The sequence below is a fragment of the Bombina bombina genome, chromosome 12 (genome assembly GCF_027579735.1).
Source record: "Bombina bombina isolate aBomBom1 chromosome 12, aBomBom1.pri, whole genome shotgun sequence".
Lineage (NCBI taxonomy): Eukaryota > Metazoa > Chordata > Amphibia > Anura > Bombinatoridae > Bombina > Bombina bombina.
The window spans coordinates 145699851-145727607 of NC_069510.1; the positions used below are offsets into that span (position 1 = coordinate 145699851).

At 44.0% G+C, this 27757-nt stretch overlaps 1 protein-coding gene across 3 annotated transcripts in view; it reads left to right on the forward strand.

Annotated features, from left to right (window-relative positions):
* Positions 1-27757, forward strand: part of LOC128642628 (protein Niban 2) — a 306526-nt gene that overhangs the window by 261327 nt on the left and 17442 nt on the right. For all 3 annotated transcript variants that reach the window (XM_053695409.1, XM_053695410.1, XM_053695411.1), the window contains exon 12: positions 25507-25623. In XM_053695409.1, the coding sequence (XP_053551384.1) occupies positions 25507-25623 (117 nt within the window). The remainder of the gene's footprint in view (positions 1-25506; positions 25624-27757) is intronic.

A 27757-nucleotide genomic window follows, 5' to 3' on the forward strand; every position in this document is an offset into this window, starting at 1 on the left:
CTACACAAACGACTGGCAGCTATGCCAGATGTTCAAGCATTTGTTCAGGCTCTGGTTAGGATCAAGCCTGTTTACAGACCTTTGACTCCTCCCTGGAGTTTAAATGTAGTTCTTTCAGTTCTTCAAGGGGTTCCGTTTGAACCTCTACATTCCATAGATATTAAGTTGTTATCTTGGAAAGTTTTGTTTTTGGTTGCTATTTCTTCTGCTAGAAGAGTTTCAGAGTTATCTGCTCTGCAGTGTTCTCCGCCCTATCTGGTGTTCCATGCAGATAAGGTGGTTTTGCGTACTAAGCCTGGTTTTCTTCCAAAGGTTGTTTCTAACAAAAATATTAACCAGGAGATAGTTGTACCTTCTTTGTGTCCGAATCCAGTTTCAAAGAAGGAACGTTTGTTACACAATTTGGACGTAGTCCGTGCTCTAAAATTCTATTTAGAAGCTACAAAAGATTTCAGACAAACATCTTCTCTGTTTGTCGTCTATTCTAGTAAAAGGAGAGATCAAAAAGCGACTTCTACCTCTCTTTCCTTTTGGCTTAAAAGCATCATCCGATTGGCTTACGAGACTGCCGGACGGCAGCCTCCTGAAAGAATCACAGCTCACTCCACTAGGGCTGTGGCTTCCACATGGGCCTTCAAGAACGAGGCTTCTGTTGATCAGATATGTAAGGCAGCGACTTGGTCTTCACTGCACACCTTTGCCAAATTTTACAAATTTGATACTTTTGCTTCTTCGGAGGCTATTTTTGGGAGAAAGGTTTTGCAAGCCGTGGTGCCTTCCGTTTAGGTAACCTGATTTGCTCCCTCCCTTCATCCGTGTCCTAAAGCTTTGGTATTGGTTCCCACAAGTAAGGATGACGCCGTGGACCGGACACACCAATGTTGGAGAAAACAGAATTTATCCTTACCTGATAAATTACTTTCTCCAACGGTGTGTCCGGTCCAAATCTGAGGGATATTACTCAGTGTTTTCTTTTAATCCCCAGGTCCATGTGAGGAGTAGGACTTCACACACTGCTGTCGGCAGACTGAGGTAAGTGCTGCTTTTTATTTCTGGGGTTAAAAGAAAAAAGAAGAACTCAGAAGAAGTTGGCCACTCACGTTGTAAATGGGAAGCCCTTAGTGTAAGATATGGGCACTTTATTTTACTCGGGTATGAATTCTCCTTTAGGTTTGGGAGACTATACTCGACAGCTACACGCAAATCAATTGTCACAGACATTGGGACAATTTTAGGGTTACACTGGTCACATCTCCCGGCAGTTGCATAATACAAACATGCCGACCAGGAGATTACTGTATTAACATCGCTCTCTTTGAGCGTAATTGGGCACTTTTTTATTAGGCTCTGGGACAGGCTAACGATTACAGAGGCCTCATCTCCCGGCGGTAACATAAACAATCATGCTGACCGGGAGATTGCTGTACTGACAGCGCTCTCTGTAATCACATCGCTATCTTCGAGCATAATTGGGAACTTGTTATTAGGCTTTAACCAGTCTAGCAATTGCAGTGGCCTCATTTCCCGGTGGTTACATAAACTATCATGTCGACCGGGAGACGATTATTCTGTCATGACTTTTAATGGGCGCTTTATTTGTTCATTAGGCATTGGGGCTTTTTACTTGTACATTGGTCACTTTTCCCGGCTGTTACATACACACTGTGCCGACCGGGAGTTTCCTGTATGGTTAACGCCCACAATGGGCGGTCCTTGGGGAGAAGGCTTTTACATAGCGCGCCTTTTTCCCCTTCTCTTCCGGAGAGCTGAAAGTTTCACTGCGCAAGAGGAAATTGTGCAGTGACAAATAAAGCAGTTTCTCCTTATTAGGAAACAGCAGAATTATTTTTCTCTGCAAGATGTGGGAAAAATGCTTTGCTTGTTACAGAATACAAATGAAGGACTGTGCTCCGGTTCTGCTTGGGAACTAGGTCATGTTGTTAGGAACATGAAGTTCTAAGCGTGAATTTAAGTATGGAGTACTGATGGATCACCTCAGCAAGGTTTATCTGAGGTATACGTAGGTGCTATGATACTTGTGTGTTAATCTAACTCTCTTCTGCACACAAAAATAAAAACTTACAGTTTAAAATTTAAAGAGACAGTAACGTTTTTATCTGTTAATTTTATTAAAAGAATTTCAGCTGTTTATTTGTTAATTCATCCATTATGAAAGAGGGTCAATTTATGACAACAGTGGATTTAAAGGACGCGTAACTTCATGTGCCATTCACAAGTTCTAAGGTTTGCCTTTCTGGACAAATGCCTCCAGTTCATAGCTCTTCCTTTCAGTCTTGCCACAGCTTCAGAGTTTTCACAAAGGCTCTGGGATCGCTGTTGGCGGTGCTTCGGTTACGGGGCATTGCAGTGGCGCCCTATCTGGACGACGTCCTAGTCCAGGCGCCATCCTTACAGCAAGCAAGATTTCACTCGGACATGGTGTTATCCTTCCCGCGATCTCATGGGTGGAAGGTAAATTAGTCCCAAGCACAAGGTTAACTTTCTTGGGAACCATAATAGATTCCAGATTAATGAAATTTTTTCTGACAGAAGTCAGGAAATCGAAGATTATCGATACTTGTTTAGTCCTTCAGTCCACTCTTTGGACTTCAGTGACTTAGTGCATGGAGGTAATCGGGCTGATGGTTGCGGCAATGGACATTATCCCGTTTACTCGGTTTCATCTCAGACCCCTGCAGCTAAGCATGCTCAGGCAATGGAACAGGGATTATGCAGTCTTGTCTCCTCAAATAATTCTGGAACAGGGGACAGGGACCTCTCTTCAATGGTGGTTGTCTCTAAATTATCTCTCCCAGGGAACCTGCTTTCGCAGACCATCTTCGGTGATTGTGACAACAGACACCAGCCTTCTGGGGTGGGGAGCAGTCTGGGGCTCCCTGAAGGCTCAGGGAGTTTGCACTCAGTCAGAGTCTGTTCTTCCTATAAACATTCTGGAGCTGAGAGCGATCTACAATGCTTTTCTGGCCTGGCCACAGTTAGCCACGATCCAGTTTATCAGGTTCCAGTCGGACAACTTATCTTCAGTGGCTTACATCACTCATCAGGGAGGAACGAGGAGTTCCTTAGCGATGACAGAGGTAGCCAAAATATTCCAGTGGGCAGAAGTCCACTCTTGATACCTATCGGCGATACACTTCCCAGGGGTGGATTATTGGTTAGCAGATTTCCTGAGCAGGCAAAGTGGAGTCAACCAGAATTGGATCTCATGGCGTCCTCAAAATGCCAAGCTCCCGAGATACGGGTCGAAGTCCAGGGACCCCCGGGGTGGAACTGATAGAGGCTCTGGCGGTCCCTTGGATCTTCAGTCTAGCATACCTATTTCCTCCGTTTACTCTTCTTCCTCGGGTAATTGCTTGAATCAAACCGGAGAGGGCTTCAGTGATTCTCATAACTCCGGCTTGGCCTCGCAGGATTTGGTCTGCGGATCTGGTGGAGATGGCATCTCTACCGCCTTGGAGACTTCCGTTGAGGAAGGATCCTCTGATTAAGGGAACCTTACTTCATCCAAATCTAGTTTCTCTGAAGCTGCCTGCTTGGAGATTGTACGCTTAATTTTATCCAAGCAAGGGTTTTTTTCTGATTTGGTCATAGAGACTATGATTCAGGCTTGTAAGCCTGTGACTAGAAGGATTTACCATAAAATTTGGCGTAAATACCTTTATTGGTGTGAATCCAAGGGCTACTCATGGAGTAGGGTTAGGATTCCTAGAATTTTGTCTTTTCTCCAAGAGGGATTGGTGAAGGGCTTGTCTATTTTGTTACGCAAACGTCTGGCGGATGTTCCAGATGTTCAATCATTTTGTCAGGCCTTGGTTAGGATCAGGCCTGTATTCAAACCTGTTACTCCTCCATGGAGTCTTAATTTAGTTCTCAAAGCTCTTCAGGTTCCGTGTGAGCCTATGCATTCCTTAGATATTAAGTTACTTTCTTGGAAAGTTTTATTTCTTGTAGCTTTTTCTTCTGTTCGGAGAGTGTCAGAACTCTCAGCGTTACAGTATGAGTCACCTTACCTTATTTTCCATTTAGATAAAGTAGTTTTACATACTAAATTAAGATTTCTTCCTAAAGTTGTTTCTGATCGGAACATTAATCAGGAGATTGTTGTTCCTTCCTTGTGTCTTAAAAGACTTCTGCACAATTTGGACATGGTCCGTGCTTTAAAGTTTTATTTACAGGCAACTAAGGATTTTCGCCAGTCTTCTTCTTTGTTTGTGGTTTTCTCGGGAAAACGTAAGGGACAGAGAGCTTCGGATGCTTCTCTTTCTTTTTGGCTAAGGAGCATAATACATTTTGCTTATGAGTCTGCTGGACAGTAGCCTCCCGAGAGAGTTGCGGCTTATTCCACAAGGGCTGTTGCTTCCTCATGGGTATTCAAAACTGTAGTTTCTGTAGAACAGATTTGCAAGGCTGCAACCTGGTCCTCTCTTCACACTTTTTCAAGGTTTTACTAATTTGACACTTTTGCCTCAGCTGAGGCTGTTTTTAGGAGAAAGGTTCTTCAAGCAGTGGTGTCTTCCATTTTTAGGTTCCCTGTCTTGTCCCTCCCGTATCATCTGTGTACTCTAGCTTGGGTATTGAATCCCATTAGTAATTAAGATGATCCGTGGACTCATTGTGTCTTAAAAAAGAAAAGAACATTTATGCTTACCTGATAAATTTATTTATTTTTTGACACGATGAGTCCACGGCCCACCCTGTTCTTTTAGACAGGTTGTGGGTTATTGTAAACTTCAGACACCTCTGCACCTTGGCTTTTCCTTTCTCTTCGAATGACTGGAGTGGGAGGGAAGGGAGGAGCTATTTAACAGCTCTGCTGTGGTGCTCTTTGCCGCCTCCTGCTGACCAGGAGGTGAATATCCCATTGGTAATTAAGATGATCCGTGGACTCATTGTGTAAAAAAAGAAATACATTTATCAGGTAAGCATAACTTTTCTTTTTTACCTCTCTGATTACCTTGTACCCTAGCCTCTGCAGACTGACCTCTTATTTCAGTTCGTTTGACAGACCTGCATATTAGCCAATTAATTCTTGACTCATAAATAACTCCACGGGAGTGAGCACAATGTTATCTATGTGGCACACAGTAACTAGCAGTGTCTAACTGTGAAAACTAGGGCTGCAACCGATTATTTTCATATTTGATTAATCAACCGATTTTTTTTTCAGATTAATCGACTAATCGAATAAAAAAAGAATCAATAATTGTTTCCTATATTTTAAATAAAATCCACATACTGAGTGTTACAAATATAAACTTCAGACTAAAACTTTACATTAACACAACTGTTTGTCCAATTTTTAGGAAGCAGAACACATTTTTTTCAAAATTAAGCAAAACAAAACCACAAACTTTTTGAAAAGAGGTAGAACTAGAAAAGGTAAACAATTACCGTTTATAACATTCTGTTATTCACTCTTTCAGAAACTTTGCATTGAAATGCAACAATGTCAACATGTCCACCTGCTCCTGGCTCACGTTTTGCAAGCTATATTTCCTGCAGCAGAGAATAGGGGTTCAGATGGTGTTGAGGTGTCTGAGATGCTTAAGTAGGGTTTTGCCTATTTCGCCAAAAAGGGATATTTATCTTTATTAGCTCTTCACCAATGCTGTGTTTTCCTCCTTGGCAAGGGGCCTCTCAATAAAGTAAGCATGGACTTCATTCTAACATAAAACATATCTTGAATATCTATATGCAGTGGTAAATAACCAGCTATAAGGTTAGGGATAAAATATCCAGTCCGCTCTTAAAATAACAGATATACACTTATAAAGGTTAAATCTGTAAAATATCATCACAATTTATAAAAAATAAAAAAAAGTCAACAACGCTAAGGACTTCATATCAGTAACAGGACAAAGCCTTACACATTTTTCTACACAGTACATAGAATCAGCAATAGCAAGCAATCTGCTAATAATTATGCTAACAGATAATAGTGCACATCCATTAAAATAACCATCAATCTAGGGGCTAAGGGTAAATAACAAGCTTGGCACTATATCATGCAAAGCATAGTCCCAAATCACCTGATTTAATATAAACAATCCAAATGATGTTGTAAACTTAAAAATAAACTTATACTGTCCATAAAAAGTGTAAACGTCTGTAGACGTCCTTTAGGCTAAGGGCATAACCATAACACACTATAACATGTGCAGGAGCTCAGTGGAGTAAAGCAGCAGGTATCATGCACAGACCAACTAACTGCAAACCAACTAATCGATTATGACAATTAGTTGTTGCAGCTCTAGTGAAAACTGTCAAAATGCACTGAGATAAGAGGCGGCCTTCAACGGCTTAGAAATAAGAATATGAGCCTATCTAGGAAAATGACATGCCCTATCCGAAGAGAGTTTAATTTTGACTAAACTGTTCCTTTTAAAGAAGCCTTTTAATAAATGTAAAGGAGTTTGTGCACTGTAAGACATGGCTCGGGGTAGCATTGCCCTATATGAAGTAACGCTCAGGCATAATGCAGTATCCTATAGGCAGACATATTAATCATTAAAGCAATATAAATAATGCATATGCTTTGCATCTTTACATGTGACAGTGTGCTAGAGCATGTTGTGAGCCAATTACAAGAGGCATATGTGTGCCGCTAGCTCCCCGTAATACATTGCTACTCCTGAGCCTATCTAGGTATGCTTTTCAACAAAGGTAACCAAGAAAATGAATTCAATTGTATAACAGAGGGAAATTAAAGGGACATAAAACACAATTTTCTTCTATAAAGATAAGACAAGTCCACGGATTCATCCTTTACTTGTGGGATATTATCCTTCCCTACAGGAAGTGGCGAAGAGCACCACAGCAGAGCTGTCTATATAGCTCCTCTCTTAGCTCCACCCCCAGTCATTCTCTTTGCCTATTCTAAGTACTAGGAATGGTAAAGTGAAAGAGGTGATAAAATATTATTTTTTTATTTCTTCAATCAAGAGTTTGTTATTTTAAATGGTACCGGTGTGTACTATTTACTCTCAGTCAGCAGATGGATGAAGACTGCTGCGTGGAGGATGATGATCTTAGCATTTGTAACTAAGGTCCATTTGCTGTTCCCACAGAGGCTGAGGAGTACAGGAAACTTCAGTGTGAGGAACGGTTTCATGCTATGCAGCAGTGAGGTATGTTCAGTCATACTTTTTCTGAGAGACTGTGTATTTCAGAAAGGCTGATATTATACCCAGGAGGGTAAGGGTAAGCAGTAATCCTAGAGCTGAAAGAAGGGCATTACTAAGCTTGCATATGGGGCCAATTACATATATGGTTGACACTGAATGGCAAATAATCTGTGAAAAGAGAGCAGAGACAGGCGCAGCCCAATTCAAGTGTAGTATTCTTTTATTCAGTGTAAGAGCACACGTACAAATGGCTACTTACAAAATGCACAAATAAAAACTGCATATAAAGGTATCTTTACATCCAGACTGTATTGTTGTATGACATACAGCTGTAAAACAATCTCTACGCGTTTCGTCTGAGGACGCTCAGACTTTCTCAAGAGGTAAAAAATTGAGAAAGTCTGAGCGTCCTCAGACGAAACGCGTAGAGATTGTTTTACAGCTGTATGTCATACAACAATACAGTCTGGATGTAAAGATACCTTTATATGCAGTTTTTATTTGTGCATTTTGTAAGTAGCCATTTGTACGTGTGCTCTTACACTGAATAAAAGAATACTACACTTGAATTGGGCTGCGCCTGTCTCTGCTCTCTTTTCACAGATTGTTCCCTGCTGGAGGTGTTTGGAGAATACACCCCCTTCTTTCTCAGGCAGCGCCCATCACTACAGTGACACAGGAAGGAGACCATCACTGACAATTGCAACACGCTACCACAGTGGATCTACTTCCTGCTCAACAGAGCAACCGGCTTTCTTTCTCCAACATTGGTGTGCCCGGTCCACGGCGTCATCCTTACTTGTGGGAATATCTCTTCCCCAACAGGAAATGGCAAAGAGTCCCAGCAAAGCTGGCCATATAGTCCCTCCTAGGTTCCGCCCACCCCAGTCATTCTCTTTGCCGTTGCACAGGCAACATCTCCACGGAGATGGTTAAGAGTATGTGGTGTTTAGTTGTAGTTTTTTATTCTACTATCAAGAGTTTATTTTAAAATAGTGCTGGTATGTACTATTTACTCTGAAACAGAAAAGGATGAAGATTTCTGTTTGTGAGAGGAAGATGATTTTAGCAGACAGTAACTAAAATCGATTGCTGTTTCCACATAGGACTGTTGAGATGAAGTAACTTCAGTTGGGGGAAACAGCAGACTTTTCTGCTTAAGGTATGATTAGCCATATTTCTAACAAGACTGTGTAATGCTGGAAGGCTGTCATTTCCCCTCATGGGGACCGGTAAGCCATTTTCTTAGTCTCAAACAGAATAAAGGGCTTAATATGGGCTATAAAACTGGTAGACACTTTTATGGGCTAAATCGATTGCTTTATTTGGACATTTTATACATGTTTATGCTGATAATTCACACTTATAAACTTGGGGAACGTTTTTTAACGTCAGGCACTATGTTAGACACCTTTTCCAGTCAGGAAGGGCCTTCCCAGTTGTAGGCTTAGCCTCATTTTCGCGCCATTACTGCGCAGTTGTTTTTGAGAGCAAGACATGCAGATGCATGTATGAGGACCTGAAAGTAGTTGGAAAAGTTCCTAAAAGGCGTCATTTGGTATCGTATTCCCCTCTGGGCTTGGTAAAGTCACAGCAAAGGCTGTAGCTGGGACTGTATAGGGGTTAAATCTGTAATTTTAAATCGTTATTTTAAGGGTTAAAGCTCTGAAAATTGGTGTGCAATACTTTTAATGCTTTAAGACACTGTGGTGAAATTTTGGTAAATTTTGAACAATTCCTTCATATTTTTTCACATATTCAGTAATAAAGTGTGCTCTGTTTAAAATTTAAAGAGACAGTAACGGTTTTGTTTTAAAACGGTTTTTGTGCTTTATTGACAAGTTTAAGCCTGTTTAACATGTCTGTGCCTTCAGATAAGCTATGTTCTATATGTATGAAAGCCAATGTGTCTCCCCCTTCAAAATTGTGTGATAATTGTGCCATAGCGTCCAAACAAAGTAAGGACAGTACTGCCACAGATAATGAAATTGCCCAAGATGATTCCTCAGATGAAGGGAGTTGGAAGGTTTGCTTAAAAAGTTTTTTGTACAGCAAGGTTACCTTCTACAACCCATTTCGTGCATTGTTCCTGTCACTACAGCAGCGTGGTTCTGGTTCGAGGAACTAGAAAAGTCGCTCAGTAGAGAGACTCCATATGAGGAGGTTATGGACAGAGTTCACGCACTTAAGTTGGCTAACTCTTATTTTAGATGCTGCTTTGCAATTAGCTAGATTAGCGGCGAAAAATTCAGGGTTTGCAATTGTGGCGCGCAGAGCGCTTTGGCTAAAGTCTTGGTCAGCGGATGTATCATCCAAGACAAAATTGCTTAACATCCCCTTCAAGGGTAAAACTCTCTTTGGTCCAGAATTGAAAGAGATTATCTCAGACATCACTGGGGGAAAGGGTCACGCCCTCCCACAAGATAGGCCTTTCAAGGCCAAGAATAAGTCTAATTTTCGTTCCTTTCGTAATTTCAGGAACGGACCGGGCTCTAATTCTGCATCCTCTAAGCAAGAGGGTAATACCTCACAGACCACACCAGCCTGGAAACCGATGCAAGGCTGGAACAAGGGTAAGCAGGCCAAGAAGCCTGCCGCTGCTAACAAAACAGCATGAAGGAGTAGCCCCCGATCCGGGACCGGATCTAGTGGGGGGCAGACTCTCTCTCTTTGCTCAGGCTTGGGCAAGAGATGTTCAGGATCCCTGGACGTTAGAAATAGTTTCTCAGGGTTATCTTCTGGAATTCAAGGAACTACCCCCAAGGGGAAGGTTCCACAGGTCTCACTTATCCTCAAACCAAATAAAGAGACAGGCGTTCTTACATTGTGTAGAAGACCTGTTAAAGATGGGAGTGATACACCCAGTTCCAATGACGGAACAAGGAATGGTATTTTACTCAAATCTGTTCGTAGTTCCCAAAAAAGAGGGAACCTTCAGACCAATTCTGGATTTAAAGATCCTAAACAAATTTCTCAGGGTACCATCGTTCAAAATGGAAACCATTCGAACGATTCTACCCACTATCCAGGAAGGTCAATTTATGACTACCGTGGATCTAAAGGATGCGTACCTACATATTCCTATCCACAAAGAACATCATCAGTTCCTAAGGTTCGCCTTTCTGGACAAACATTACCAGTTTGTGGCCCTCCCATTCGGATTAGCCACTGCTCCAAGGATTTTCACAAAGGTACTCGGGTCCCTTCTAGCGGTTCTAAGACCGAGGGGCATTGCAGTAGTACCATACTTGGACGACATTCTAATACAAGCGTCGTCCCTTTCAAAATCAAAGGCTCATACAGACATCGTTCTGGCCTTTCTCAGATCTCACGGATGGAAGGTGAACATAGAAAAAAGTTCTCTGTCTCCGTCAACAAGAGTTCCCTTCTTGGGAACAATAATAGATTCCTTAGAAATGAGGATTGTTACGGTTACCCTTAGTCTCGCTGAGAGATGGACCGCTTAGTAGCCTGGATCCCTATTGCTAAAGAGGGGAGAAGCTGCTTTCCATAGTATTCTATATGAGTCTCGCAAATATAGAATAATCTCCCTTAGCTGTAGTACAGCTAGGATACCCTTCTGCCCACAAAAACGAGTCAACGCTGCGATTGAGGGTCAAACAAGAACTCAGGACTGGGATGCCCAGCCTGCTTTTTATTAAGGTTACATGCACACAGGGCACTCCCAGGGGGAGAGGGGGGGGAAGCACAAAATCCCCCATCACACATTTAGATAGAGAGCACTGTCCTTTGACAGGCCACAATAGGATTACAGTACTTAAGATAACAAGTTTACAAGTTCATCTTATCAATTAGCAGTCTGGCTCCAGAGGTGATTAGACAATGGGATTGGTTATCCCTAAACTTAGAGCTGAGGCCAGCAAAAATGTGTATTTAGGCAATAGTTTCTAAAAGCTGAAAAAAAAGAGTTAACTCTTTATGAAATTATACTTGTTACGGTTTTCTTGGAGCCCTTCTTAGGCGCTGGCTTGCTGGTTCAGGCATTGCTGCTGGGAAATAAGCTCTTCACAACAAAATAACTAATGCTTCTGTAACAGTGCTCCCTTTCTGTGGAACACTCTGGCAGACACGGTCTGACCCCTTTTCGGGGCAGACTAAGGCTGTCCAGACCGCTGGTTATGCGGGGCTGAGGTCTGTTTGTCTGGACAACCCGTCGGCGTTGCCATTCTGTTTCCCAGGTCTGTAAGTAATGGTGAAATTGAAGGGTTGCAACGATAAGCTCCAACGTAATAGCCTGCCGTTATCTCCAGAGACCCGGTTCAGCCACACCAACGGGTTATGGTCGGTGACCAGAGTGAACTCCTGACCATATAAATAGGGAGTCAATTTCTTTAATGCCCACACCAAAGCCAAACACTCCTTTTCGACCGCTGCATAGCTGACTTCGCGGGGCAGGAGCTTCCGGCTGATGTAGGCAACTGGATGCTCCCCTCCATCTTCGCCTACTTGGCTGAGGACAGCTCCCAGCCCGAACATGGAAGCGTCTGTATGGACGATAAAACGTTTGTTAAGGGCTGGGGCCGCCAAGACAGGAGCGTTAATTAGAGCATTTTTGAGAGCCTGGAAAGCCGTTTCACAGTGGGGAGACCACAGGACCTGTCGAGGTAAGTTCTTCTTGGTCAAGTCAGTCAGGGGTTTGGCAAGTGTGCTGTAGTCTGGTACGAACCGTCTATAGTACCCTGCCGTGCCCAGGAAGGCTAGGACCTGAGTCTTAGTGATGGGGGTGGGCCAATTGGCGACAGCTTCTATTTTGGCCGGCTCTGGTCGCTGCTTTCCACACCCCACCCGGTGACCCAGGTACTGTACCTCGGCCATCCCAAAGTGGCATTTTTCTGGCTTCAGAGTCAGGCCAGCAGCCCGGATCTGATCCAGAACCATTCCCACATGAGCTAAGTGGTCCTCCCAGGACTCACTGTGGATCGCTATGTCGTCCAGGTAGGCGCAAGCAAAACTCTGGAAGCCATCCAGGAGCCTATCCACCAAGCGCTGGAATGTAGCTGGGGCATTCTTCATCCCAAATGGCATTACCCTAAACTGATATAAGCCGAATGGGGTGACAAATGCCGACTTGGGGATAGCCTCCGGGGCCAGGGGAATCTGCCAGTAACCTTTGCAGAGGTCAATAGTGGTCAGGTAATTTCCCCTGGCTATACGATCGAGTAGCTCGTCTACCCTGGGCATAGGGTAAGCGTCCGTCACGGTATTTTCATTGAGCCTCCGATAGTCTACACAGAACCGGGTGGTCCCATCTTTCTTGGGCACCAAGACAACTGGGGAGGCCCATGGACTATCGGAGGGCTCAATTACCCTGAGCTGGAGCATCTCATCGATCTCCTTCTTCATTCCTGTCCTAACTGCTTCGGGGATTCGGTACGGAGCCTGGCGCAAGGGAGCTTGTCCCGGAGTATCTACCTGGTGGGTGGTTAAAGTAGTGTACCCTGGCTTCGGGGAGAAGGTGAGGTGTTTGGACTGGAGGAGTTGGTTGAGCTGCTCCCTTTCAGTGGGGCTAAGTCGGTCCCCTATCTGAACCTGCGCCACTATACCTGTGGGGAGACTCTTTTCTAATAGGTCTGGAATGGGTAAACTATCGGGGTCTTCCTGAGGGGAACAACATACGGCCGTCACGTTCTCTGGTCGCTCAAAATATTCCTTGAGCATGTTTACATGGAATGTCTTTCTAAGATTGTTGTCATGGCAGCTAGCTATCACATAAGTGGTGTCTCCCCTTTTCTCTACGATCTGGTAGGGACCCTGCCAGGACGCCTGCAATTTGTCTGTCTTCACCGGTTTAAGTACTAACACCTTTTGTCCTATGGTGAAGATTCTCTTTCGGGCCCCCCGATCGTACCATACTTTCTGTCTTCTCTGGGCCAACTGGAGATTAGCCCGCACGGATTTGGCTAATTGCTCCATTCGGTCCCTGAGTTCCAGCACGTATGGCACAATGGGGACACCGTCAGCCTCCATCTCTCCCTCCCAGTGCTCCCGGATCAGGTTTAGGGTCCCCGTACCTTTCTTCCGTAGAGCAACTCGAAGGGAGAGAACCCTGTCGTTTCCTGGGGCACCTCCCGATAAGCAAATAGGAGGTGCGGCAGGAAGCGTTCCCAGTCTCGGTATTCCTGAGTGAACGTCTTGAGCATTTGCTTGAGGGTCCCATTGAACCTCTCACACAGCCCGTTCGTCTGGGGGTGGTATGGGGAGCTCAGGAGGGACTTAATTTTGCAAACCTGCCAGAGTTGTTGGGTTAATTCAGCCGTAAATTGGGTGCCTCGGTCGGATAGGATTTCTTTTGGAAATCCTACCCGGGAGAACACCTGTACTAGTGCATTCGCTACCGTATCCGCTTGTATGTTGGATAGGGCGACAGCCTCTGGGTACCTGGTAGCGTAGTCCACTACGGTAAGAATGTAGGGCTTACCGGAGGGACTAGGGGTAGCCAGTGGTCCCACTAGGTCAATAGCAACCCGGCTGAAGGGTTCCTCTACAATGGGCATATTTACTAGCTGGGCTTTAGGGTGATCGCCTCGCCTTCCTACTCGTTGACACACATCGCAGGTGTTACAGTAAGTTCTAACGTCAGCGTGCACCCCTGGCCAAAAGAACGTGTGAGTAATGCGGTGTAGGGTACGGGTAACGGCTAGGTGGCCTGCTAAGGGGATGTCGTGGCCTATTTTGAGGATTTCTTGACGGTATTTGTGGGGCACTACCAGCTGTCGCCTACGCTGTCCCCTTTTCTCTGTCCAGCGGTATAGTTTCCCTTTTTCCCATAAGAATGTTTCGTTATCTGCCCCGCCCCCTCCGGTCTCTGCTCGTTCCCGGTACTTTTGTAAGGTCGGGTCAGTCTTAGACTCTGCCTCGAAAGCATCTGGGGTGTCCCAGGGTATGGGGCCTAACCTGTCAGGCAAGGTCGGGGTAGGTCTTACCTGTGTCTCCCGCACTGGTGAGAGCTCTCGCTCTGTCCGGGCTTGGGCCCGTGTAGTCACTGGGTCCGCCTCGTTGTTGCATACTGGAGCATAGGCAGAAGTCATGGGGCCCAAATCGTTGCCCAGTAGTACTTCGGCAGGTAAATTATCCATTAGGCCCACGTTCACAGCCCCCTTTCCCGCTCCCCAATCAAGATGCACTTTAGCTGTTGGAATTTTGTACACATCCCCCCCCGCCACTCTAACGGCCACAGTCTGTCCGGATCGCTTGTGCTCTGGCACCAAATGACTCTGTACCAGCGTGATAGTAGCCCCTGTGTCTCGCAATCCCTCGGTAGATCGCCCCTCGAGCCATACCCTCTGCCGATGGTGCTGGCGGTTATCTGAGGCAGCATATACAGGGTCTGCCTCGTGAAGCGGCCCCACATATCCCTCCATAGGGGCCTCTTGGTTAACACAGAGGGCCCGGGCCGGACGATAGGACCCAGAGGGGTAATTGTAATTCCTGGGTGTCTGGTGCGTATTAAGGGGGCAGCTAGCCATGAAATGCCCTGGTTGCTTGCATCGGTGGCAAGTCGGTCTGTGACGCTCAGAGCTGTTATTGGGTGGTCCTGAGTGTCGGACGGGCCCTGTGGGCACCGGGGCTCGGAATTCAGCACGAGGGGGTGCACGGTAAACCTCTCTGGGTTCGACCCGTGCTGGAGCTCGGTAGTTCATGGGTTCGTGAAGACGGGAGTCATAATGTTCATCGGCCAATTTGGCTGCTTCTTCTAAGGTAGAAGGCCGCCTGTCTCGCAGCCATTCCTTCCCTTGCTGTTCCATGCCATTATAAAAATGTTCTAAGAGAAACAATTGTAAAATTTCCTCCCCAGTCACCGCTTTACTTCCGCTCAGCCAGTGATTTGCCGCTCTCCGCATTCGGTGCGCCCATTCCATATGGGTATCGTTAGGCTTCTTTTCCGTGCCCCGAAACTGTCGGCGATACGTGTCCGGAGTTACAGCGTACCGTCGCAACAGTGTCTCCTTAACTAGCTCATACTGTGTCACTTCCTTAGCACCCAGAGTACGAAAGGCTTCCAGGGCTCGCCCGGATAGTTTCCCAGACAATATCGTGGGCCACTCTCTGTTGGGAATCTGGTGCAGGGCACATTGCCTTTCGAAGTCCGCCAAATATTCATCAATCCCTGTCTCGCTCTCTAGAAAGGGTCGAAATGCCGTATAGGGTATCTTGGGCCTCCCAGCATTTTCGACAGGGATGATTACCTGCGGGGCTACAGCATTGCGGTGTGCGTTCGCTAGGTTGAGTTCGTGGGCTCGAGTCTCTCGTATATCCTCGTCCGCCTCCGCCATCAACTGCTGTACCAATTCCATGGAGGGGTTCGGCCCGTATAATGAGAGCCTTTCCCGAACAATCCTGGTTTTTTCATCACTAATCGTGGTCGGTGTTTCCGCCATTGTGAAGCTCTGATCCAGTTCGTTCAATTCTGCGATCAGCTCTCTCCTCGGCCGGTTGCTGGCGTACCCCCCTCTGCTTTCAAGTAAATCCTTTAGGGTTGTACGCTTCAATTTTTCGTAAGCGCTCTCCATCCGTTCTGTACCTCTCCTAGGAAATCCAGGAAAATCCCGCCGCTGCCGCCAAATGTTACGGTTACCCTTAGTCTCGCTGAGAGATGGACCGCTTAGTAGCCTGGATCCCTATTGCTAAAGAGGGGAGAAGCTGCTTTCCATAGTATTCTATATGAGTCTCGCAAATATAGAATAATCTCCCTTAGCTGTAGTACAGCTAGGATACCCTTCTGCCCACAAAAACGAGTCAACGCTGCGATTGAGGGTCAAACAAGAACTCAGGACTGGGATGCCCAGCCTGCTTTTTATTAAGGTTACATGCACACAGGGCACTCCCAGGGGGAGAGGGGGGGGGAAGCACAAAATCCCCCATCACACATTTAGATAGAGAGCACTGTCCTTTGACAGGCCACAATAGGATTACAGTACTTAAGATAACAAGTTTACAAGTTCATCTTATCAATTAGCAGTCTGGCTCCAGAGGTGATTAGACAATGGGATTGGTTATCCCTAAACTTAGAGCTGAGGCCAGCAAAAATGTGTATTTAGGCAATAGTTTCTAAAAGCTGAAAAAAAAGAGTTAACTCTTTATGAAATGATACTTGTTACGGTTTTCTTGGAGCCCTTCTTAGGCGCTGGCTTGCTGGTTCAGGCATTGCTGCTGGGAAATAAGCTCTTCACAACAAAATAACTAATGCTTCTGTAACAAGGATCTTTCTGACAGATGTCAGAAAGTCAAAACTTCTAAGCGCTTGTCAAGTTCTTCATTCTGTTCCACGTCCTTCCATAGCTCAGTGCATGGAAGTAGTAGGGTTGATGGTTGCGGCAATGGACATAGTTCCTTTTGCGCGAATTCATCTAAGACCATTACAACTGTGCATGCTGAAACAGTGGAATGGGGACTATACAAACTTGTCTCCAGTGATTCAAGTAGATCAGAAGACCAGAGATTCACTCCGTTGGTGGATATCCCTGGACCACCTATCCCAGGGAATGAGCTTCCGCAGACCAGAGTGGGTCATTGTCACGACCGACGCCAGTCTAGTGGGCTGGGGTGCGGTCTGGGAATCCCTGAAAGCTCAGGGACTATGGTCTCGGGAAGTGTCTCTTCTCCCGATAAACATTCTGGAACTAAGAGCAATATTCAATGCTCTCAGGGCTTGGCCTCAGCTTGCAAAGGCCAGATTCATAAGATTCCAATCAGACAACATGATGACTGTTGCGTATATCAATCATCAGGGGGGAACAAGGAGTTCCCTGGCGATGAAAGAAGTAACCAAAATAATACATTGGGCGGAGAATCACTCCTGCCATCTATCTGCGATCCACATCCCAGGTGTGGAAAACTGGGAAGCGGATTATCTGAGTCGTCAGACATTCCATCCAGGGGAGTGGGAACTCCACCCGGAGATTTTTGCCCAATTGACTCAATTATGGGGCATTCCGGACATGGATCTGATGGCGTCTCGTCAGAACTTCAAGGTTCCTTGCTACGGGTCCAGATCCAGGGATCCCAAGGCGACTCTAGTGGATGCACTAGTAGCGCCTTGGACCTTCAACCTAGCTTATGTGTTTCCACCGTTTCCTCTCATTCCCAGGCTGGTAGCCAGGATCAAACAGGAGAGGACCTCGGTGATCTTGATAGCCCCTGCGTGGCCACGCAGGACTTGGTATGCAGACCTGGTGAATATGTCATTGCTTCCACCATGGAAGCTACCTTTGAGACAGGACCTTCTTGTTCAGGGTCCATTCGAACATCCAAATCTGGTCTCCCTCCAGCTGACGGCTTGGAGATTGAACGCTTGATTCTATCAAAGCGTGGGTTTTCAGATTCTGTGATTGATACTCTGGTTCAGGCCAGAAAACCGGTAACTAGGAAGATTTACCATAAAATATGGAAAAGATATATCTGCTGGTGTGAATCCAAGGGATTCCCTTGGAATAAGATAAAAATTCCTAAGATTCTTTCCTTTCTGCAAGAAGGTTTGGATAAAGGATTATCTGCGAGTTCTCTAAAGGGACAGATTTCTGCTTTATCTGTCTTACTACACAAACGACTGGCAGCTATGCCAGATGTTCAAGCATTTGTTCAGGCTCTGGTTAGGATCAAGCCTGTTTACAGACCTTTGACTCCTCCCTGGAGTTTAAATGTAGTTCTTTCAGTTCTTCAAGGGGTTCCGTTTGAACCTCTACATTCCATAGATATTAAGTTGTTATCTTGGAAAGTTTTGTTTTTGGTTGCTATTTCTTCTGCTAGAAGAGTTTCAGAGTTATCTGCTCTGCAGTGTTCTCCGCCCTATCTGGTGTTCCATGCAGATAAGGTGGTTTTGCGTACTAAGCCTGGTTTTCTTCCAAAGGTTGTTTCTAACAAAAATATTAACCAGGAGATAGTTGTACCTTCTTTGTGTCCGAATCCAGTTTCAAAGAAGGAACGTTTGTTACACAATTTGGACGTAGTCCGTGCTCTAAAATTCTATTTAGAAGCTACAAAAGATTTCAGACAAACATCTTCTCTGTTTGTCGTCTATTCTAGTAAAAGGAGAGATCAAAAAGCGACTTCTACCTCTCTTTCCTTTTGGCTTAAAAGCATCATCCGATTGGCTTACGAGACTGCCGGACGGCAGCCTCCTGAAAGAATCACAGCTCACTCCACTAGGGCTGTGGCTTCCACATGGGCCTTCAAGAACGAGGCTTCTGTTGATCAGATATGTAAGGCAGCGACTTGGTCTTCACTGCACACCTTTGCCAAATTTTACAAATTTGATACTTTTGCTTCTTCGGAGGCTATTTTTGGGAGAAAGGTTTTGCAAGCCGTGGTGCCTTCCGTTTAGGTAACCTGATTTGCTCCCTCCCTTCATCCGTGTCCTAAAGCTTTGGTATTGGTTCCCACAAGTAAGGATGACGCCGTGGACCGGACACACCAATGTTGGAGAAAACAGAATTTATCCTTCCCTGATAAATTACTTTCTCCAACGGTGTGTCCGGTCCACGGCCCGCCCTGGTTTTTTAATCAGGTCTGATGAATTATTTTCTCTAACTACAGTCACCACGGTACCATATGGTTTCTCCTATATTTTTCCTCCTGTCCGTCGGTCGAATGACTGGGGTGGGCGGAGCCTAGGAGGGACTATATGGCCAGCTTTGCTGGGACTCTTTGCCATTTCCTGTTGGGGAAGAGATATTCCCACAAGTAAGGATGACGCCGTGGACCGGACACACCGTTGGAGAAAGTAATTTATCAGGTAAGCATAAATTCTGTTTTTTGCTCACAGACTAACTCCAGGAACGTAAGCGCCCCTCAGCTTTTCTGTTCTACTGAATGGCAAATGTTTGTGAGCAAACGTTTTTTTGGATGGGAGTGCTTTAACGTTTTTGTGGGCAATAAACGTTTTGGGCATCTTTATTAGGGCATACATGGCTTAACTTTTGGGTCTTAGGACCCACATGGCTAGTTATAACCGCTCTGGTGCGGTTCTTTAAGGCTGAGGAAACATCAAGTGAGATGGGCGGGGCCTATTTTCGCGCCTCAGCTGCGCAGTTAGTTTGTCAGCAAGCAGTAAGCTCTAACTCCTTAAGGGCCTGGTGTATGTTTTGGGCCAAATCTAAACTTTTATCCCACAATTTCGATCCCTGAGGGCAGGTAGGGCCACAGCAGGGCTGTGGCAAGGTGCTGAGTTTTTTTTTTCTGGATCTGGGCCTATTTTCGATCCGGTTTGGAATTTAAGGGGTTAATAGTTAAAACATTTTGTGGTGCAATCTTAACTACCTATAGTGTGTCTACATACAAAATTTTGAAAAATTTGGTGCATGTTTAGGCTGTTTTGCAGAATGTGTATGCTTTTTTTCTCTTAAAGGCGCAGTACCGTTTTTTAAGATTGTTATTTTTTTTAACTAAATAAAGTGTTTTCAAGCTTGTTTTTGTAGTCATTACTAGCCTGTTCAACATGTCTGACATTGAGGAAAGTCAATGTTCAATATGTTTAGAAGCCATTGTGGAACCTCCACTTAGAATGTGTCCCTCATGCACTGAAAGGTCAATAAATTGTAAAGAACATATTTTAGCTACTAAAAGTATGTCGCAGGATGATTCTCAGTCAGAAGAGAATCAGGTTATACCATCTAATTCTCCCCAAGTGTCACAACCGTTAACGCCCGCACAAGCGACAACAAGTACTTCTAGTGCGTCTAACTCTTTTACCCTGCAAGATATGGCCGCAGTTATGAATACTACCCTCACAGAGGTTTTATCTAAGCTGCTGGGGTTGCAGGGGAAGCGCAGCAGGTCTGGTGTGAGAACAAAGGCTAAGTCCTCTGACGCTTTATTTGCTATATCCGATGTACCCTCACAATGTTCTGATGTGAGGGATTTGCTGGCTGAGGGAGAGATTTCTGATTTAGGAAATATGTTCCCTCAAACAGATTCAGATATGACAGCTTTTAAATTTAAACTAGAACACCTCCGCTTATTGCTCAGGGAGGTTTTAGCGACTCTGGATGACTGTGACCCTATTGTAGTTCCAGAGAAATTGTGTAAAATGGACAGATATCTAGAGGTTCCTGCCTACACTGATGTTTTTTCCGGTCCCTAAGAGGATTTCGGAAATTGTTACTAAGGAGTGGGATAAACCAGGTATTCCGTTCGCTCCCCATCCTACTTTTAAGAAAATGTTTCCCATATCAGACGCCGTGCGGGACTCGTTGCAGACAGTCCCTAAGGTGGAGGGAGCTATTTCTACCCTGGCTAAGCGTACAACTATACCTATTGAGGACAGTTGTGCTTACAAAGATCCTATGGATAAAAAATTAGAGGGTCTCCTGAAGAAAATATTTGTTGCTTTCCAATTGGCTAAATTAGCGGCGAAGAATTCAGGTTTTGCCATTTTAGCGCGCAGAGCGTTATGGCTTAAATCCTGGTCTGCTGATGTGTCAAGCTTTTAGCCATCCCTTTCAAGGGTAAGACCCTATTCGGCCCTGAACTGAAAGAGATTATTTCAGACATCACTGGAGGGAAAGGCCATGCCCTTCCTCAGGACAAGACGAATAAGATGAGGACCAAACAGAATCATTTTTGTTCCTTTCGAAACTTCAAAGGTGGTCCCTCTTCCTCTTCCCCTGCTGCAAAGCAAGAGGGGAATCTTGCTCAATCCAAGTCAGTCTGGAGACCTAACCAAACTTGGAACAAGGGTAAACAGGCCAAAAAGCCAGCTGCTGCCACCAAGACAGCATGAAGGGGTAGCCCCCGATCCGGAACCGCTTCTTCGCTCAGGCTTGGGCAAGAGATGATCAGGACTCCTGGGCTTTAGAAATAGTAACCCAGGGGTATCTTCTAGATTTCAAAGATTCTCCCCCAAGGGGGAGATTCCATCTTTCTCAATTGTCTGTTAACCAGACAAAAAGAGAGGCGTTCTTACGCTGTGTAGAAGACCTATATTCCATGGGAGTGATCTGCCCAGTTCCAGAAACAGAACAAGGGCAATGGTTCTACTCCAATCTGTTTGTGGTTCCCAAAAGAGTGGGAACTTTCAGACCAATTTTGGATCTCAAGAGCCTAAACAAATTCCTCAGAGTCCCATCCTTCAAGATGGAGACCTTTCGGACTATTTTACCAATGATCCAGGAGGGTCAATATATGACCACTGTTGACTTAAAGGATGCGTATCTACACATTCCTATCCACAAAGATCATCACCAGTTCCTCAGGTTCGCCTTTCTGGACAAGCATTACCAGTTTGTGGCTCTTCCCTTCGGGTTGGCCACGGCTCCCAGAATTTTCACAAAGGTGCTAGGGTCCCTTCTGGTGGTTCTAAGACCGCAGGGCCTTATCTGGACGATATCTTAATCCAGGCGTCAACTTACCAACTAGCCAAGTCTCACACTGACATCGTGTTGGCTTTTCTAAGATCTCACGGGTGGAAGGTGAACGTACAAAAGAGTTCACTTATCCCTCTTACAAGAGTTCCATTCCTGGGAACTCTGATAGATTCGGTGTACATGAAGATTTTTCTGACGGAGGTCAGGAAATCAAAGATTTTATCCATCTGCCGAGCTCTTCATTCCATTCCTCGGCGGCTCAGTGTATGGAGTTAATCGGTTTAATGGTAGCGGCAATGGACATAGTTCCGTTTGCTTGCTTGCATCTCAGACCACTGCAACTTTGCATGCTCAAACAGTGGAATGGGGATTATGCAGATTTATCTCCTCAGATAAATCTGGACCAAGAGACCAGAGACTCTCTTCTTTGGTGGTTGTCACAGGATCATCTGTCCAAGGGAATGTGTTTCCGCAGGCCAGCGTGGGTCATAGTGACGACGGACGCCAGCCTATTGGGCTGGGGTGCAGTCTGGAATTCCCTGAAAGCACAGGGATTGTGGACTCAGGAGGAGGCTCTCCTCCCGATAAATATTCTAGAACTGAGAGCGATATTCAACGCGCTTCAGGCGTGGCCTCAGCTGGCGTTGGCCAGATTCATAAGATTCCAGTCGGACAATATCACGACTGTAGCATATATCAATCATCAGGGGGGAACAAAGAGTTCTCTAGCGCAGTGTTTTTCAACCAGTGTGCCGTGGCACACTAGTGTGCCGTGAGAGATCCTCAGATGTGCCACGGCAGACTGACAACAGTGTGACATATTTTTTAAACTTTGCTTGTTTTTACTCCCAGTGCAGGGGTAGTTTGTAGGAGGCATAGCATAACAGCACAATACATACAGTATGTGTGTGTTTGTGTGTATGTGTGTATATATATGCTGTATTAGGCTACAATGTGTGATTTTTTTAAAATTTTGGGATGGTGGTGTGCCACAGGATTTTTTAATGTAAAAAAGTGTGCCACGGCAAAAAAAAGGTTAAAAATCACTGCTCTAGCGATGATAGAGGTTACCAAAATAATTCAATGGGCAGAGACTCACTCTTGCCATCTATCAGGAATCTATATCCCAGGAGTGGAGAACTGGGAAGCGGATTTTCTAAGTCGTCAGACTTTTCATCCGGGGGAGTGGGAACTCCATCCGGAGGTGTTTGCACAATTGATTCAGCAATGGGGCACCACAGAATTGGATCTGATGGCGTCTCGTCAGAATGCCAAACTTCCTCGATACGGGTCCAGGTCAAGGGATCCTTAGGCAGTATTGATAGATGCTCTAGCAGTACCCTGGTCGTTCAACCTGGCTTATGTGTTTCCACCATTTCCTCCCCTTCCTCGTTTGATTGCCAGAATCAAACAGGAGAGAGCTTCGGTGATTTTGATAGCACCTGCGTGGCCACGCAGGACTTGGTATGCAGACCTGGTGGACATGTCATCTCTTCCACCATGGCCTCTGCCTCTGAGACAGGACCTTCTGATTCAAGGTCCGTTCCAGCATCCAAATCTTGTTTCTCTGCGACTGACTGCTTGGAAATTGAACGCTTGATCTTATCCAAGCGGGGGTTCTCTGAGTCGGTCATAGATACCTTGATTCAGGCTCGAAAGCCTGTCACCAGGAAAATTTATCATAATATATGGAGTAAATATCTTTATTGGTGCGAATCCAAATGCTACTCAGAAGAAGGATTGGAGAAGGGGTTATCAGCTAGTTCCTTAAAGGGACAGATATCTGCTTTATCAATTCTACTGCACAAACGTCTGGCAGATGTTCCAGACGTTCAGTCGTTTTGTCAGGCTTTAGTTAGAATCAAGCCTGTGTTTAAACCTGTTGCTCCACCATGGAGTTTGAATTTAGTTCTTAAAGTTCTTCAAGGGGTTCCGTTTGAACCTATGCATTCCATAGATATTAAGCTTCTATCTTGGTAAGTTCTGTTTTTAGTTGCTATCTCTTCAGCTCGAAGAGTGTCTAAACTATCTGCATTGCAATGTGACTCGCCTTATCTTGTTTTCCATGCTGATAAGGTGGTTTTGCGTACCAAACCTGGATTCCTTCCTAAGGTTGTTACTAATAAGAATATTATTCAGGAAATTGTTGTTCCTTCTCTGTGTCCTAATCCTTCCTCTAAGAAGGAGCATCTATTGCACAACTTGGACGTGGTTCGTGCTTTAAGGTTTTAATTGCAAGCGACCAAAGATTTCCGTCAAACATCTTCTTTGTTTGTTGTCTATTTTGGAAAACGTAGAGGTCAAAAAGCTACGGCTACCTCTTTCTTTTTGGCTGAAAAGCATCATCCGTTTGGCATATGAGACTGCTGGACAGCAGCCTCCTGAAAGGATTACAGCTCTCTCTACTAGAGCGGTGGCTTCCACATGGGCTTTTAAAAATGATGCTTCTGTTGAACAGATTTGTAAGGATGCGACTTGGTCTTCGCTTCATACCTTTTACAAATTTTACAAATTTGATACCTTTACTTCTTTGGAGGCTATTTTTGGGAGAAAAATTCTTCAGGCAGTGGTGCCTTCTGTTTAACCATCTGTCTTGTCCCTCCCGTTCATCCGTGTCCTGTAGCTTTGGTATTGTATCCCACAAGTAAAGGATGAATCCGTGACTCGTCGTACCTTATAGAAGAAAAGTAAATTTATGTTTACCTGATAAATTCATTTCTTCTATGGTAAGACGAGTCCACGGCCCGCCCTGTCATTTTCAGACAGATTATATTATTTATTTTAAACTTCAGTCACCTCTGCACCTTGTAGTTTCTCCTTTTCTTCCTGTACCTTCGGTCGAATGACTGGGGGGTGGAGCTAAGGGAGGAGCTATATAGACAGCTCTGCTATGGCGCTCTTTGCCACTTCCTGTAGGGAAGGATAATATGCCACAAGTAAAGGATGAATCCCTGGACTCGTCTTACCATAGAAGAAATCAATTTATCAGGTAAGCATAACTGTACTTTTTTCTCTCATGATTCAGATAGAGCACACAATTTTAAACAAATTTCCAATTTACTTCAGTTATAATTTGTTTGTTTTCTTGTTATCCTATGTTAAAAAGCAGTAAAGTAAGCTTATGAGTGTGCACGTGCCTGCAGCACTATATGGCAGCTGTTTTGCATCAATGTTATACATTAGCAGGAGCACTAGATGGCAGCACTGTTTCCTGTCATGTAGTGCTTCAGGCATGTGCACGCTACCTACCTAGGTATCCCTTCAACAAAGAATAACAGGAGAACAAAGCAAATTTGATAATAGAACTAAAGTGAAAACTTTTAAAAAAATTGTATTCTGTGTCTGAATAATGAGAGAATTTTTGGGGTTTAATGTCCCTTTAACCTTTAAAATTGCACTCTGTCTGAATCATGAAAGCTCTATCTTCTTTCATGTCCTTCAGATTGAACATTTTATTAGGTATTTAATTTATTACTTGCGTTTTGTATATATGTGTGTGTGTGTGTATATATATATGTGTGTGTGTATATATATATGTGTGTGTGTGTGTATATATATATATTGTGTGTGTGTGTGTATATATATATGTGTGTGTGTGTATATATATATATAGATAGATAGATAGATAGATAGATATGTAGGTGTGTATATATATATATATATATATATATGTAGGTGTGTGTATATATATATATATATATATATATGTAGGTGTGTGTGTATATATATATTTATATATAGATATATATGTAGGTTGTGTGTATATGTATATATATATATGTAGGTGTGTGTGTATATATATATATTTTATATATATATATATATGTAGGTTGTGTGTATATATATATATATATATATATATATATACATACAGAGTGTGTATATATATATATATATATATATATATATGCATACAATGTATATATATGTATATATATATATACACACAATTAGAACTTCTATAAATGATTAGTCCGACAGCCATAGCTTGTGAACTGCTATAGATACCATATTTGATATCAGCTTCCATCTGTCCCCAGCAAGCGGACAATGCCGTGTATACATTTGAACAGATGGTGCACCAGGAGCTGGCCAAATCGCCGGGAGAAGAGGACCTGTGCCGAGACATCCAGCGTATACTGGAGCGTGTGCTGAAGGTAACCACATTTGAGGGTGACCATATGTGCCCATAAATAATGTGTGTCTGTGTTGTGTAGATGTCTTCTGGGTGTAATTAGGAATATATATATATATTCACATACACACACATACACTATTGGCATTTGGAAAAGCTAATTGAAGGAAGGAAAGCAAACTATACATGTTGAATATATATAATATACTCTTAAAAGAAAATTAGGTATATATAATGTGTATCAGCTATTGAGATATAGATATATACTGTATATATATATATATATATATATATATATATATATATATATAAAATGACATAGTGAGTCCATGGATCATCATAATTACTACAGGGAATATAACTCCTGATCAGCAGGAGGAGGCAAAGAGCACCACAGCAAAGCTGTTAAATATGACTCCCCTAACCCAAAACCCCCAGTCATTCTCTTTGCTTGTATCAGTTACAAGGAAGGGGTAAATTTTGGTGTCTGATTCTTCAATCAAGAGTTTTTTTTTATTTTTAAAGCAGAGCAAGTTTGCTTTGTTTTTCTTTGGGGTTTAGCTGTAGTCCACTTCAGTCTCTTCAGTAGAGCAGAGGTGGCTTTTAAGCTTTTGGGAACTTAGGGGGTATAATCCCCTCTGTGCCTCCCAGGATGTGGATGCTGCCCTTTTTGGTAAAAGACTATGTAGATTTACTTAGACTTTTTTCTTGGCCACAGGTCCATGTTAGGAATAAATCCTTGCAAGCCTAGTGAGCTGCATTGCTGCCGGGCAGTCTGTGTTGGAGGTAAGTGCTATTTTTAATTTTTCTGCTGAGAGCACAGGAAAAAGTTGGCATTTATGGGGTTAATCCTGCTTATGTGCAGGAACGCTATTTTGGCAGTACGTGGGGCACTGTGTGAGATGGCTCTGTTAAGGGGTTTCCCTGTTGAGGCTCATGTTTAAGAGTATGCTGACATTTATATTTTTACTTATGTTGTATTTGGCTGCTTGGTAGCGTGGCACGCTCTGCATTTTTCTCCCGACGGCGAATGATAATGTTTGTTTAATGCCGGTCGAGAGGTGGGAGGCACGCCCACGATGGGTGGAGTTTTTTTGGTGCAAGTTTTTGCGCGTTCCTCAGTTGTGTTTTAGGAGCTGCGGGAGTAGGGCTTACTTTAGCTGCGGTCTGCTGATTATTGTGTGTATTCAGACTGGGTGCCGTCTTTTTCCTTTGTAGTCCGGATTGTTGAACTGTTCCGTTTGGAGAAGGTTAGGCAAGCACCTCAGCAAGGTTTTGTTGATGTGTGGAGGTGCTCTGCAGGGTTCCTGGGTTCTAGATTTTCATTTATTTTTAAAGTAATAACGTTATTTAAAGAGACAGTAACGTTTTTTTATTTTGTGGAAGTTTTTTCACTTAAATTTAATTTTTTTGTTTAGATTTTGTGTAAAATGGACCAAGAGGACTTGCAAGCTGTGACCTGTAATTTATGCTTAGATGCTAATGTAGAGCCTCCTATAACTTTCTGTTCCACATGTATAGAGAGAATCTTACAATATAGGGATAGGCTTTTTGATACAGAGCCTTCATTTTCTAAGGAGAATGTTGTTCAGGAGTCTCCTGTTCAAACTGTAGAGCAGCTTTTTCCCTATTCATCTTGAAAAGCAGTGCCCTGCGTTTCGTCTCAGGTTGTTTTTTCTTTACAGGATATGGCTACTCATATATCCTCTGCTGTAACTGAGGCTTTGTCTGCTTTTCCTGTGTTGCAGGGTAAGCGTAAAAGGAGTTCCGAGTCAGTTGCTACTTTGTCTAATGTTTCTTCTCAAAGGGTTGAGGAAGAAGATATTTCAGTAGCGTCTGAGGGTGAGATTTCAGACTCTGATAGTGTGTCTCCTTTGGTTGATTCAGAGGTTGTTTCTTTCAGATTTAAGCTGGAACACCTCCACTTGTTACTCAGGGAGGTTTTAGCTACTCTGATTCCACGGTCATAGTTACTCCAAAAAACTTGTTAAGCTTACTAGCCTTTTTGGAAGATCCTTCTGTTTCGCAAGTGTTTCATGTTCCAGATCGTGTTTCAGAAATTATTTCACGGGAGTGGGAGAAGCCTTGTATTCCTTTTTCCCCCTCTTCAATTTTTAGGAAGATGTTTCCTATTGCGGACTCTATTAAGGAATCTT